This window comes from Arachis ipaensis, chromosome B01 (genome assembly GCF_000816755.2).
Source record: "Arachis ipaensis cultivar K30076 chromosome B01, Araip1.1, whole genome shotgun sequence".
Classification (NCBI taxonomy): Eukaryota; Viridiplantae; Streptophyta; class Magnoliopsida; order Fabales; family Fabaceae; genus Arachis; species Arachis ipaensis.
Genome location: NC_029785.2, coordinates 1,938,518 through 1,953,189, shown reverse-complemented (window position 1 = coordinate 1,953,189; position 14,672 = coordinate 1,938,518). Strand labels below are relative to the sequence as shown.

General features: G+C 31.7%; 4 protein-coding genes across 6 annotated transcripts; 2 read left to right on the top strand and 2 right to left on the bottom strand.

Annotated features, from left to right (window-relative positions):
• Positions 935-7,853, bottom strand: LOC110264193. The gene is made up of 7 exons (XM_021105856.1): positions 7,290-7,853; positions 6,137-6,224; positions 4,154-4,209; positions 3,881-4,051; positions 3,014-3,085; positions 1,400-1,513; positions 935-1,161 (listed from the first exon to the last, which is right to left on the bottom strand). The coding sequence occupies exons 1-7, from the start codon at positions 7,638-7,640 to the stop codon at positions 1,039-1,041; spliced, it is 975 nt and encodes a 324-aa protein (XP_020961515.1). The 5' UTR covers positions 7,641-7,853; the 3' UTR covers positions 935-1,038.
• Positions 8,949-11,230, top strand: LOC107639486. 2 transcript variants are annotated; one of them, XR_002356982.1, is made up of 3 exons: positions 8,994-9,200; positions 9,470-9,524; positions 10,911-11,224. XR_002356982.1 is itself a non-coding variant. In XM_016343031.2 (2 exons), the coding sequence occupies exons 1-2, from the start codon at positions 9,060-9,062 to the stop codon at positions 10,977-10,979; spliced, it is 210 nt and encodes a 69-aa protein (XP_016198517.1). In that variant the 5' UTR covers positions 8,949-9,059; the 3' UTR covers positions 10,980-11,230. The 2 variants fall into 2 exon arrangements, 1 of the variants encoding a protein (XP_016198517.1); XM_016343031.2 differs by lacking the exon at positions 9,470-9,524 and having other exon boundaries at positions 8,949-9,200; positions 10,911-11,230.
• LOC107616072 lies at positions 11,081-12,820 on the bottom strand. Of its 2 annotated transcripts, none has more exons than XM_016318075.2 (2): positions 12,593-12,820; positions 11,081-12,364 (listed from the first exon to the last, which is right to left on the bottom strand). In XM_016318075.2, the coding sequence occupies exons 1-2, from the start codon at positions 12,684-12,686 to the stop codon at positions 11,697-11,699; spliced, it is 762 nt and encodes a 253-aa protein (XP_016173561.1). In that variant the 5' UTR covers positions 12,687-12,820; the 3' UTR covers positions 11,081-11,696. The 2 variants fall into 2 exon arrangements, with proteins under 2 accessions (XP_016173561.1, XP_016173566.1); XM_016318080.2 differs by having other exon boundaries at positions 11,081-12,371; positions 12,593-12,686.
• Positions 13,724-14,672, top strand: LOC107639558. Its single transcript, XM_016343128.2, has 2 exons — positions 13,724-13,801; positions 13,837-14,672. The coding sequence occupies exon 2, from the start codon at positions 13,869-13,871 to the stop codon at positions 14,451-14,453; it is 585 nt and encodes a 194-aa protein (XP_016198614.1). The 5' UTR covers positions 13,724-13,801; positions 13,837-13,868; the 3' UTR covers positions 14,454-14,672.

Below are 14,672 nucleotides of genomic sequence, written 5' to 3'. Positions count from 1 at the left end.
ATGTCTTATTTTTAAATTAAGTTAAAAAAAAAAATCCTTAGCTTTTTATAAATAATTATCGTTTTGGGGTTTGTTTATGAGATTGAATTTTTGGACAGAAAGAGGAGGCTGTTAAATTTTTATGTTTTATACAACAAATCTTTTCTTCTCGCTCTATCTTTTTCTGTTTTTCAAACTTTCAACCATTAAAATTGAATTCTATTTTTAGTGCTTTGAACTTGGGGTTTAGTTAATTTGTCGTAGAAAGTTATTGTCATTTTCAAAGTAGGTTTCTGAGCCGCAATTCTAACTTTTGTTATTACCATCAGATTCGGAGTTAGTTTAGAAATGGCTGGAAAAATAAGTGCGATGAAAAGACTAGAAAGTAATTGTTGAATTATTCTGTAGTAGAATTCTCTTTTAAAATTAATTAATTAATTATGGAGACGATAAAAACTAAAAAGAGCCCATAAAAAATGGAAGAACAGATAAAGTGAGTTGAGAAGATGAAGACAGAGGAAAAAGAGGACACATGCAGAGGATATGAAAGTAATTAGTGGATGACGTGAAGAAAATAATGTAAGATAGAGGAAATAAAATAAAAAATTAAGATTGAAAAGAGATAAAATTAACTTAAATTAAAGCTTATCTTTCAATATTCTTTTATCAAGTGTTACATTTTTTATTAATGAAACAAATCTTAATTCTCTATTTTATTATGTTTTATCTACACTTTTTTATTTTATTAAGAGTACATACATTAGCATTTACCATTAATTAATATATCTATATATTATCAAAGATTATAATTAATTATTAACAATGAGATATGAAGAAATAACATATTCCTTAATAAGATTTCTTATAGCAGTTATTAATTCATAACTCATAAGTATAAGAAGTAATATATAACATTCATACTTAAAATTGGTTTTGGACCAAAATATATTGAGACATGAGAATATTAATTAAATCCCTCTTGCATGTGGAAAATTAATTAATGGGGAGAGTAAGAGTTGATTAAGTAATTAAGCATGCATTCCTCATTTTGTATCATTATTATTCCTTTTTCTTGGCCAGAAAATTTCCCATGGACTTTGCTAATTTTGGGTAATCTTCAATTAGTTCCTCTTCAGAAAGTGTGTCATCATATTTTTGTGGAGTCCATAGCACCTCCCCAGCCTGTAACAAATTGAAGACTTAAAAGCAATTACTAAATTAATTATTTTTATACGAATATATTAAAATAAAATATATAAAATAATATTTATATTTATATAAAAATACACGATATTAATTTCGTAATTGATTTTTGATATACGAATAAAGTTTTTGTCTAATTATATATATAGTCATAGTGATGAAGAAATTAATAATTATTATTTAATTTAATTAATTGAATGTATGTGTTTGATCTTACTAGTAAGTGTTTTGATAGAAGGGATCTAAGCTTTTGTAATGTCTTCTTCAAATCTTCAGCTCCATTGATACTTGGAAGCTTATGTGTTCCTTTAGCAGCTACCAAAATTGTTATCTGATATATAATTATATTAAAGAATAATGCAAGAAGAAACCTAGTAAGAATGTTCTTTTAGCTAGTGTTTGTTTTGAGATACTGAGACAGAGACTGAAAGACTGAAACTTAGTATTATGTTTGTTGGTTCAGAGATTAGTACTAAAATTTCTGTCTCTTTCTTCTAAATTTCAATATTTCAGTACTTTCAAAAAGTGGAGACACATAGGACTGAAATTTTTAGAGACGAAAACTGAAACTTTAATAACATTTTATACCTAAAATACCCTCATTTTAATTAATTAATTCTAATTTTACCCTTTGTGTAAATTAAATTAGAGCTTCATTCTTGTTTCAATTTCTGTCTCCCACTTTACACCAAACAGAATACTAAAATTTATTTCAATCTCTATCTTTTAGTCTTTGTCTTTCAGTCTCAGTCTTTCAGTTTCTGTCTCTGCACCAAACGCTACCTCTAGATATAGGAAAATAAAGTGTTTCCCTAAAGTAAGCAATGAATTAACCTCCATGGTATCTGGACAAATTCTTAGGTATTTTTGGAGTGACACATGCATTTATTCTTGTATTGATTGGGATTTAGGGGGTAACATTCACATGATGTTCAAGAATGGAAGATAAAATTTTAACTAATTTATTTCCAAAAAATGTTACATAAACTTAATTAAGAGAAAAAAAAATAAATTTACATCTAAAAATTATGTCAAAATACAAAAATACATAAAGTTGTTGCTTTCTGTGTGAAAATTCTGATATCCCATTATATAAAAAAGAGTATATATCCAAATAGCTTTTTAAAGAATTTTGCGTCAAATATTTGTTTCTAAAAAAACTTATTATATTAAGATTTCTAAACTTTACAAAGATATAAGTCTTTATCTTAATTAAATCTGTTGTTTTCATTTTGATAAATAAATTCTCAAAAGTATAGCACTTTTTTTCATCAGATGGAGTTGTAATAGTTGATGTGTAAAAAAAGAGTATATATTTAAATAGGTCTATGGAGAATTTTGTGTCGGATGTTTTTATCTCCAAAAAAATCCTATTACATTGAGGTGTTTAAACTTTATAAAAATAGGATAGATAATAAATCTCTATTTTAGTTAAATCCATTGTTTTTACTTGAACAAATAGGTTCTCAAAAGTGTGATGAAAGAATCTATATATACTTACTTTTATAAAGTTTAAGGATCTTTATGTAATAAAAAATTTTTTGAAACAAAAATATTCGATGCAAAATTTTTTAATAATCTATTTGAATATATACTCTAAAAAAAACTAAGCTAACAAGCAATTAAGGAAGAAATATTGTTGCATTCAAAAGCTTACAAAATTTCACAAACCAAAGTAACACTAGACTTGAACATTTTAGATGGATTAATTAGATATATTTGGAGGGCAGTTAATTAACAAGCAGGAATAATACAATAATTGATAATACAAATCCAAGCAAATTTTATAAACCTATGAGCAATAAATAAAATTAAAGAAATCATACCATACCACTATAAACTCATTCCCAAACCCATTGAGAAGTAGTTTCTTCTCTTCTTCAGGTTTCTTTTCCTCATCCAACTGCAAGAGACTACCAATTGGTTAGTTAGTTATAGTTCTATATCAATTTAGATGACATGTTGCATTATGATACTATAGTGAATATACATGTTTGGGTCAAAGAACATCTGATTTAGTGCTTGTTTGGCCCATTATTTTGATTAAAAAAATCTATTTTCAATGAAAAAAATCTTTTTTTATTTTTTAGCGTGTTTGGCAAATTTCTAGTAGTAAAAGTAAAAGCATTAGAAAAAAAAAAAAACATCTTTTTTGAGAAGTTGTAATTTACATTTTTTTTTAAAAGATCTTTTTTCCTTAAAAAAAAGATGCTTTTCAAGTAATAAATAAACAAAAAAGTACTTTTATATCGTTATATCCAAACATACTTGATAGATAAAAAGATTTTTTTGTATGAGATACCCAAACATAAAATTACTTTTACTTTTCCATAAGATCTTTTAAAAAAAGATGACTCGAAAAAAGATTTTTTTTTAGAAGCTCACCCAAACAAGTCCTTAAACTTGACTGTGCTTGATTAATTTAAAAAATTTTTAATTGAACTTATGTATAAGTTTTTATGGTGGTAAAATTTTGATTTCTTAAGCATTTTGAAACAATTAATTTGAAAAAGAAAAAAAATTCAAAAAAATAATTTATTTGTTTGTAAAATTTTGATTTCCTTAAGCATTTTTGAATAGTATCACATTACAAACCATAATGAAGGGTATTTTGTGAATATTTCTTAATTAACCTCAGGGTGTTCATTATAATTTTTAATGAAGCTATGAATATAATTAACTAATATATTATATATACCAATGTGTACTCATCATCATTGATGAACACATTAGCACTCTGGTTTCTTGTACTAATCTTCTCTTTGCCATTAAAGTTGACTAATGTCTCTTTGTCAAATTTGGCTCTCTCTTCATGTGATAATTGAGTGTAGCATTTCTCTCCATCTTCCCTACTCAGCTTAAGATCCACCTACAAAAGATATTGTTTGATATATACAATGATAATTGATATCTAGAAAATGATATTTTTTTACTTTGCCAATGAGAAGAAATTAAATGAATTATTTCTTACATATGAATATCCTGAAATACAGTAACCAGGATTCTGATGCAAAGCTAATATTGTCTCTGAAAGAGAAAATTAGTGTGATAAATTAATGCATCATAAATAAATGAAGCCTTGTGTGAACAATGTAATGATCTTAACAATGATTAGTTTCAATTCCTTGGCACATACTAGCTAGCTAGCATCACAAAATTAAAGAAACATATCCAAAACAAACATATTCATATCAAAGTGTCAAAAAGGGGTGTGCAAAAAAACTGGTTTCACTGAACTGAATTGAAACTGAACTGAAACTGTTTTAAATAAATCAGTTTTTTTAAATAAAAAATTGAACTGAAACCATAGTTTTTATGAAAACTAATTTATTAAAAACCAGTTTTTATACTTCAGTTTAGTTTTAAACCAAATTAAAACTGGTTTTATTTAAACTCTAAAATTAGTTTTTACATACTCTTTCTCTCTCTCTCTCCCTTCACTCTCTCTCCTCCTCTCTCCCTTCTCTCTCTCTTTTCCCTTTCTTCCTTCTCTCCCTCTCTCTCTCTGTCTCCCTCCTCTCTCTCCTTTTCTTTCTCTCTCTCTCTCTCCCCCTCTTTCTTCCTCTCTCTCTCTCTCCAATTTATCTCCCTCTCTCTCTCCCTCTCTTTCCTTTTTATCCCCTCTCCCTCGCTCCCCCTCCCTTCCCCTTCTCTCTCTCTCTGTCTCTCTCTCTCCCTCCCTTCTCTCTTCCTCTTTCTCTCTCTCTTTTTTTTCTTTTTTCTCTTTTTCTCTCTTATTTCTCTCTCTCTCTCTCCCTTCCCTTCTTTCTTTCTCTTTCTTCTCCCTCCTCTCTCTTTCTCCTCTTTCTTCCCTTTCTTTCTCTCTTTTCTCTTTCTTTCTCAACCTTCTCTCACTCTATATCCTTCTTTTCTCTCTCCCCTTTTTTTCTTCAAAATAAGAGAGAGAAGGAGGGAGAGAGAAAAGAGAAAAAAGAGGGAAGAATGAGAGATAGAAAAAAGAGAGAGAGATGAGGAGGAGAGAGAAAGAGAGAGAAGGGAGGGGGAAAAAGAGCGCAAAAGAAAGAGAAAGGAAGAGAGAGAGGGAGAGAAAGTGAGAGAGACAGAGAGACAGAGAGAAAGAGAGAAAGAGAGAGGGAGAGAGAGGAGGGGGAGAGAGAGAGGGAGAGAAGGAGAGAGAGAGAGAGTGGGAGAGAGAGAAAAGATGGAGAGAGAGAGAGAATAGAAGGAGAGAGAGGGAGAGAGAGAGAGAGAGAGAGAGAGAGGGGGGGAGAGGGAGAGAGGGGGAGAGAAGGAGAGAGAGAGGAAGAGAGAGAAAGGAGGGGGAGAGAGGGAGAGAAGAAGACAGAGAGAGAATGGAAGGAGAGGGAGAGAAGGGAGAGAGAGAGAGATAGAGAGAGGGTTATGGGGAGAGAGAGAGGGGGGAGAGGGAGAGAGAGAGAGGGGGAGAGAGGGAGAGAGGGAGAGAGAGAAAATGTAAAAACTAATTTTATATATGTTAAAAGTTAAAACTAGTTTTGACCTATAAACCAGTTTAAATTGGTTTTTTCTATTAAAACTGGTTTTATTTTTATGAACTGGTTTAAACTTGTGCACTGTATTGTAAACTGGTTTAAAACCAGTTTCTTATTTGACAAAATAGTTTAGTTCAGTTTCTAAACCATTTAAAATGGTTTAGTGTAGTTTCAGTTCAGTTTATGAAAAAACTGAACTATGAACACCCCTAGTGCTAGGAGATTCATTTTGTATTTGACTACGGTTTATTTGGATGAGCTTTTAAAAAATTTTTATTTAGAGTATTCCTTTTTTTTTTTGTTAAAAAACACAAATTTTTTTAGAATATTCGTTTTCGAATTTGATGGAGCATACAATGCATTTCTATCATAGTTAAATTAAAGTTTTGCGATGTACAAACTACAAAGAAAGTGAATCATACTACAATAATTTACAGAAAATAAATATTAATGACATATACCTATTAATAAGTTGCTCACACCTTCTGGAGAAGATGTATCTGCAGCTTGGGCAATCCTACTTAGATCCCTTTGTATCGAGCTTCCCTTCTTCCCACCTAACATTGCAACCTTCAATTAAGGCATTCCAAGAAGATATCATTAACATTACAACATGATGCTAAGCAATTTTATTAATTGCTTTTAAAATAATGAATCCTATCTAATTACAACTCATACTAATCACTTAATTAATAGACTAAATACACTATCAACTTACTAACTTAAGCTTGTGTAATTTTGTTTTATGCTGAATTTTTTTTTTTTTGGAAAATAAGAATCGCTAAACTCACTTCTCATTCTTATATCTTGTCATAAAATTATTTATTTCAAAATAATTATGAGTTGATATATAAAATTAAGAAGATAATTTTTTAATAACCATTAAATGAAAATAGTAGACTTAGCCATATGACAAGACGTGTAAATTATTCAATGTTAATTAAGTTTATACACTTCTTCATTTTAGCAAATTTTCTCACTTAAATTTTATTTCAACATGTTTATATATTTTCATTATTTTTTGGAAAAGTCTAGGGGGTCAGCAACTTTTGTGTTTTCTGTTCAGCACTTAACTATCAAAACAAAAGCGAGTGATCTTCCACTATCAGATGTAATATCACACCATTAAAAACATTATTAATGGCTAATTAATAATTACAAAACACCAAAATTACTAGTCCCTAGCATTCCTCATATTTTTTTATTAGTTTAAGTAGCATTACTCTTTAATTTTTTTTATTGAATAAAATAAACCTAATTGATAAAATTAATAAAGTGACACATATATATTATGAACTACACCTTTTACTTTATTTTATTTTTGCACTACAGTCTCGATTGACACACAATATTATGTCTAAAATCCAACTTAATTCTATATATCATAGTCTATTATGGAATCAAGATAGATGTTACATATAGTTATTAAGAGGAAAGAAATAACAGGAGACATCAGAATTTTTGTTTTTGGTAATCGGTTAATTATTAATATTTAAAAATATAGATTAAAATATGATATTTAATTATTAGACTAAAAAAATTAAATTAATAGCTAAAAGTAATAAAAAAAACAATAAATTTTGATAACTCTATAACATTTCTCCTTACTTAAATTGAAAGCATGTTTTATCATACCTGAACCTTGATCACAGAAATTGCATTTCCATTTCTGTGTTTACATAATCCAACCAAAACCAAACCAAACATGAAGAATAGAAACACGCTTGGAACCCCTCCATCATCATTGTTACTTGGAGTGTTATCATCAACAAAAGGTTGAGAAGAATCATAATGTTGATAATGTGAATGATCATTCAAAGATGATTGCGAGGATGAAGAATCCGAATCGTCGAAGAAACTCCCTCCCATGACGCCTCCGGAAGGCGAGGCCAGAGCCAAGAAGTTATGGTTGTTGCAAGTTTTGATGAATACAAGACTAAGAAGCAACAAAACCATATTAGCATTAGGCCTTCTCAACAAATTCATTTGCGCGCAAAAATTCAAAATTTTTTTTTGTTAGGTTTCGATTTTCTCACTTTAAAAGAATTAAATTCTATGGAACGAATTATACTTTCTGTTCTAACTCAATATACGCTCTGTTTCTTGCGTCATAAGAAATGTTTTACATTATTGTATTTGAATGTTTAGGGTTTTCTCATTGTGCATATAAAATTTGCACTAAAGTCATGGTGAGAGTTTAGATTATTGGTGCAAAGAGTAGGGAACAGGAGAGTTGTAAGGATTGATGATAGAAAATTGGCATGCAATTTCTCAAGTTTATTTTTGTGAAGGAGAATGTTTGGGATTTCATAGAGATCTAGAAATGTGTCATCGAAGAGATTTAGGATCACAAACTCTTTTTCTTACCACCATAATTGCGGAAAGTTGGAAACTTTGCTAACCATATATTATATGTAATTAAAGAATATTCATATAATATAGGTATTTATTTTTCCATGATAACATATATATGATTAGTTAAAATAGTATATGCAATATGCCACTCTCAAGAAACCCACTTGTTAAGAGGGAAGAGTTGTGAGAATAATGTTGTCCATTAAGGTTTCAAGAGGAGTATTATAAATGTTAAGAATACATGAGAATTTTGAAATATATTAACTACAAACTCAAAACTAGTTGTTTTACTTCTTAGGCAAAATTATAATGCATAGGGTTAAGTTATGATATTAAAGTTTTTGGTTACCAAGTATTTTCCCCTTTTTTTTCAAGTATATATAATCAAGTGAATAACTATTAATGATAATAGTGACTAATCTTTTTGTCAAAGAAGTTTAAAAAAATTAAACACAATTAACTATGCAATATATACACTCCATCCCCATGAAAGCATATTGAATCCTTGATTATATATGGTTGAGTAATAAAGAGTCAGTTAAGATTGCATTTGACAAAATTAAAGTACTTTTTTTTTATTTTCTATAAAAAAAATTCTTATTAAAAAGGTAATTATGTGTAGATAAAAAGTATTAAAAAAGTTAGAAAAAATTATTTAAAAATTTTGCTTAAAATTTTACTTTATAAAAAAAGTAACATATTACTTGCTTAAAATAAACCCTTTTTATGTTTTATAATGAAAATATATTTTTTTAACAAAAATACTATGTATACACTGAAATCAACAACTATTCTTTAAAAAAAAAAATTCAAAACATGCACAGTCTTTTTTTTTCCTTTTCAAGTTTTTATGTTTTTATTTTCATATTTTGGGCCGCATAGTACTATTGGGCCTGGCCCAGTTGGCAATTATTCTTAAATCTTAATTTCTTATCCATTTTCTCTTCTCTCACGTTCTTTTCGTTTTTGGCGTCGCTGTGGTCGTTTCATCTTTCTTCTGTCTTCGCTGTGCTTTCAGAGAGAGAGAGAGAGAGAGAGAGTAATTGAGAGATGGCGAGGCGAGTTGAGACTCGGAACGATTCGGCGCTGACTCGGGCGGTTGGAAAGGTGTTTGCGTTCGTGAGATACGCGGAGTTTGAGATCCTCTTCTTCCTCTTCTTCATCATTGCTTATATCGTCTTCAAAGACATTGTAACTCTCTCTCTCTCTTCAAATCTTTTTTTTTGTGCCGTGTTAGTATAATAATTCGATAATTTGATTCATGAAATATTTGGAACCTCTTGTTGTATTAATATCAAGTAAATTATAGTTTTTGTGAATTAGGAGCTTAAGTTGTAGTTTTGTGGATAAAAACAGAAAGTAGGTGCCAATTTTGTTCTGTGTGGGTGCTTTCTTTTTTGGCTTAATCTTTGACTTGCATGATTTCATAAAGGACTGAAAAAAGAGTCCGAATTGGCCAGGTTTCAACTGGTTTCAGGGGCTTCATCAATCAATACCTGATTTGGAATTGAGAGGGTAAGTTTAGCTGATTTGGGAGGCGAGAAATGTTATTTGAACCTGAAAATGTTGATATCATAGAGGGAGAAATGCAAAATTCTAAGTGATGATGGATATTTACAGAGAAAGGGCATTAAGTCAACACTTTTGTGGATCTCTCTTACCATGTTTGATGTTCAGATAACATGCAAATAACATTTCTCTTCACGGGTTGAATGGTTTCTGAATCATGCCTTACTTGGAAAGATTGAAAAAGATTTGAAAAAGAGATGTGAACTTTAAATACTAGACTGAATTAGGAACTGTGCTACTTATGTTAGGAGGATTAGTTTATGAATTCAGCATAAGTAGAGCATAAATTTAATCTAGATTAGGCCAAACAAGTGGTGTTGAAGGCGATCATCATTCCGCCAGTTCTCCATCCTCCCTAGTATCCACATCAATATTTAGGGTCAGTCATGAAAGTTTTCTTGTTGGGTGAACATCAAAAGGTGAGGATCAACAACCGGTGTTGCAGCCTCTGTGTCTGTGCCTCAGAAGAGTGTTTCTGGGTTTTGTTTTGGAGAGAATGGTTACTGAGATCTACCCAAACTCTGGAAGTTTGTGTATTTCTTGTCTCAGGTGGATGCTGACCATTAACGTTCTGACCAATATGACATGAACTAAGTTTTCACTACCTCTTCTTTGTCTATGGGTGCAAAAATGAATACATGGGACCCCAATGTTGGCAATGTGCTTCCATGTTGTCAATGCCTCATTCAGAGCATGCCAAATAAGTTTGTAAAATGTTGTCCACTTCAGAGGCATCATTAGGCTTGGGAATAGGATGATATTCAGACTTAACTTTCAAGGTTCCATTCCTTTCTAGTCATCCTTCAGTCCTGATAGGCATCACTAGGCTTGGGAATAGGATGATATTCAGATTTAACTTTCAAAGATCCATTCCTTTCTAGTCATCCTTTTCAGTCCTGATTTTCTCTAGGGAGTTTGTGTATAATAATTCTCTGACTGAACAGCACAAATAGAAGGAAAATTTTGGATTCCATGTCTATTATGTCAACTTGAATTTGAATCAATTATCTTGGAAACAGTGCCCTATTTTGCAGTGTTGTTGGCTTAATAGTTGATACACACTTATTTTTTCTCGGTACCCCTCTTATTCTCATCATAAGGTGTTAAGAAAGTTATATGTGGGATATATTATAGCCTATGTTCTTTGTAAATATGTATCTGCTTTTGGTATCTCATGTTCAACCAACATTTGATCTTAATATATTGATATACATTCATGGTAACAAGAGTTGAAGAGACTAGTTCCCTGTCTAAAAACTAAAAATCCTGCTTCATTCATTAGATAGTTTTCTTTATTAGCGTGTACTAACAAACTATTTGCATAAATTGCAGACATCAAGACCCGAATACAATCAAATCCTTGTAAAGAAGCCCGGTGGATCAGAGTTTTGGCCTTACTAGAAGATTGGACACTCTGCTTGGTACTGTTGGATGTATTCATTATTATTTATTTAATAGGTATGCTTAGCATGAACGCTGGTGACTTTGGAGTTTGGATATTTCCCTTTTGTATTATATCTTAATGTATTTTTATAGGTAAAATAGGTGAAACTGCTACAAATTCGTGTAATGTTCCACTCCAGTTAATAGCAAAATCTTGTAAAAGATTCAACACCTTTTTGTTTAATATTATTCTCTTGTAGTTCTCTCTATTTTCATTTCATTTTGGTGGGGATTTTTCCACATTTATTGACTATTTTGCCGGGACAATTATCTTAGACACCCCAATTTTACATGGTGCTTACGATTTACAAATTTATATTATGCTTTACGCATTAATCTCTATTCTTGTTAGTTGAGCTGATATACACCTGGTGAAAGGCAGCATAAAACTTTGATCAATTTGTGAGATGCAAGATATTTGTTTTCCATAATAAACATGAACATAGTAAAATATAAAGAAATACAACTCCTATGTTGGCAAGAGTAAATAAATATGTTAACTACTGCTAAACAATGATAATCATTTGAGAGAATCTTAAGTAGTTTTAAACTGCACAGTTGAAAATTGCAGATACCACAACAAACTTCATCTGTTAAGTGTTTGACAAATTAGGCAGTTTTAGAACACTGATCATACTTGACATTATTTTCTGACATACTTATGTGCAACCATCTTTAGTCTAACTTGGCCATTTCAGTTATCTTAGCCGGTGAATCCAATGAATCTACAAGCTTCTCCACCGGAACTTTAGTTACGTCTCGGCGAACTCCAATATCCGAAACCAATCGGCTAACACAGTACATGCCACAACCAACCAACGATAGACCGCCGATACCCGTGGTCATGAACCGAAGTGGTGAAGAAACTAAGGCACTAGCAGCAGCAAAACAAGATGCTGCTTGACCACTTCTCCCAACACTCATGTTTGTGAATACAAGCAGGCCAGTTTTGCAGTAGATTGCAAAGTCCTCACAGTTGTTCTTAAAGACATGGTAGCCACCGAACCCGTTCTCAAGGAGGAAGAAAGCACGGTGAAGCACTTGCTCGGTTGGATTGGAAGTTGCAAGGGTGCAGGTACCACCTCTAGCTTTGGCTAGAAAGAATGCTGGTGAGACACCATATTCAAAGAGGTAAAGGTCACCACCAGAGAGAAAACAGTCCAAGCAAGAAGAGATGACACCATCTTTTCTTGTCTGGTCGCCGCCACATCTTTGGCATGGTGTGTCTGTAGGATGGGAGGGAGGTAAACTGAATAGAAGACGGTCTAAGACAGTTCCTGCTCCTATTTCTTGGTCTGCACCCCTTGTGAAGTGGATCACCATTCCATCACCTATATAAATTCCTGCAATCTTATGCAAAAGTAGTTGCCACAAGAAAAATGAAAATTTTCAGTATCATTCACAGATAAACTCTTTTTGATAGAATTACTTGGGACTTCTGATATGTCACCAAACATGTTCCAAATTTGAAACAAAAATGAAAGAGGCCTCTTATAACAAGTAAAATAATATAGAACAAATATAACAAGTGTAGAACATCAATGTGAATATAGAAGAGAGAAAGAGATGACCGTGATGTGCATAGATGTAAGCCTGTCTCCAAGAGTAAATATGATCACCAGGATTAAGGTTTGAAGGATCAACCTTATTGGAAAGCACCCCCATTTTCCCTCATCAATGTTGGAGGAAGTAAGGAATGAATATGAATTATAAATAAAAGTTATAGGGTTCTTGGATTCCAACCCAAGGGAACAAAAAAATAAGGAAGACTTTTCTTGGCTTTCACGGTTCTAGTTTCATCAGTGTTCAGGTAATCAAAGATGAAATCCTTTCAGGAATAGTGAGAATACAAATTATTAAATTCTTGTGTTATTTTTATTTGTTATTTTATTTTTTTCTTTTAAAAAAAAATTGTTATGTTTTTTTTTTTTTAACAGAATCATCTAGAGATTCTGATTGTTTTATCTTATTTTAAAATTTAGAATACTATTATTTTAATTTTAGATTCTTAGTATTCTACATTTAAAAAGTAAAAATTCATATGCAGTTATCTTTACATAATTATTAGAACTAAAGTGAGTTTTTTCACTGAACTTTTGTCCCATGTGCATATATTCTTTGAGAGGGTGACACAAGGAAAAAAGACTAAGTATTGGCTTTTAGTTAGATATTCGAAATGAAATCTATTTTCTCGTAAAAATATAAAATCAATTTTATTAGAGTTTAAAAATGATAAATTCGAATCTTTTTGATAAATTTGCTATTCCCTATTAATGGTGAATGCTACTGTGCCTATCACATTGTACCTAAGTTATTAAAAAGAATAAATAAATAATATTTAATAAATTTTATATAATTTATTTTTTACTTTAAATATTTTATTTTTTATTTTAAAAAATAAGTTAGGCAATTTAGGCACCATAAAAAAGCACATAGAACTCACCATTCAAATTATACCGAATATTGGCTATATTCTGTATAACTTTTATACCGTAGAATAATTTTTTTCTGTGTTTGTTTCGGTAGGTTGATATATTTATATGTATCGATATATTTAAAATTTTGAAAAAATATTTTTTAAATAATGATTCATTTTCAATAATTTTTTATTTTTATTTTTTGTTTTTAATTTTCTTTTTACAACTGTTATAAAAAAACATAGAGTAAAAATTCTTTTTTACGATAAAATGTTTTTTAAGAACTTTTAAATAAACTCTTTTTAACGAATTAAACGCACTTCACAAGATCCTCAAAAAAGAAAGTTGAAGAAACGTTGATTTCATTTTTTCTTTGTTCATCTCTTTCCAAAAAGACATTACTTTCTTTCAATCTTTCTCTCTCTTCGCCATGGCCTCAATCCTCCGCCGTTTACCGATCGCCGCCGTAATCTTTTTGGCGGTGGCCCTCTCCGCCACCACAACCGCCACCGCACGACCCTGCAGATCCTTCCTCATCTCTTCCTACTCCATCCGCAACCCTTCCACCAACAACTTCGCCACCGTCACCGTTACCGAGATCCAATCCCTCACTATCAACACCAACAATCACTTCTTCAAAATCCCCTTCAACCAAAACGGCGTCGTTTTCCCCTTGCACCGTCGCAACCATCACCGCGATCTTTCACGCGCGTCGCTACCACGCGCCTCCTCAGGGATTTACGGTTACGACTTCGCTTCACTCCGCGACCGCACCAAGGACATCCTCAGCGTCGTCCTCGCCTTGCTCTTTGGATTCGGTTGCGGTTCCCTCGTCGCCGCCACTATGTACCTCCTCTGGTTCGTCCTCTCCGGCCGCCGCTTCGACGATCTCTCCGATGACGATAGCCATGGCGCGGAGATCGAGAGTTTCAAGAAACTCGGGTACGTGAAGATTCCGGCGGCGGAGAAGACCGCTGCTCCACCGGCGGCGGCGAAGGATTCTTCTTCGGTATGAGATTTGAGAAATAGGTTTCTTGTTATATAGTGTAAACCCTAACCTCACGCGGGTTATTAATGATCATAGTGGAATACCATTAGAACCTTCTTATTAGTGTTTTTCTTTTTGTGCATTGCATGTTTACTTTTGAAAGTTGATGTATTTGCTTGCAGAGTTTTATTACTGTTGTTGATAGTGTATTTAGTTTCAATGCAAATGGTTGTGGCTCTTTCTGAA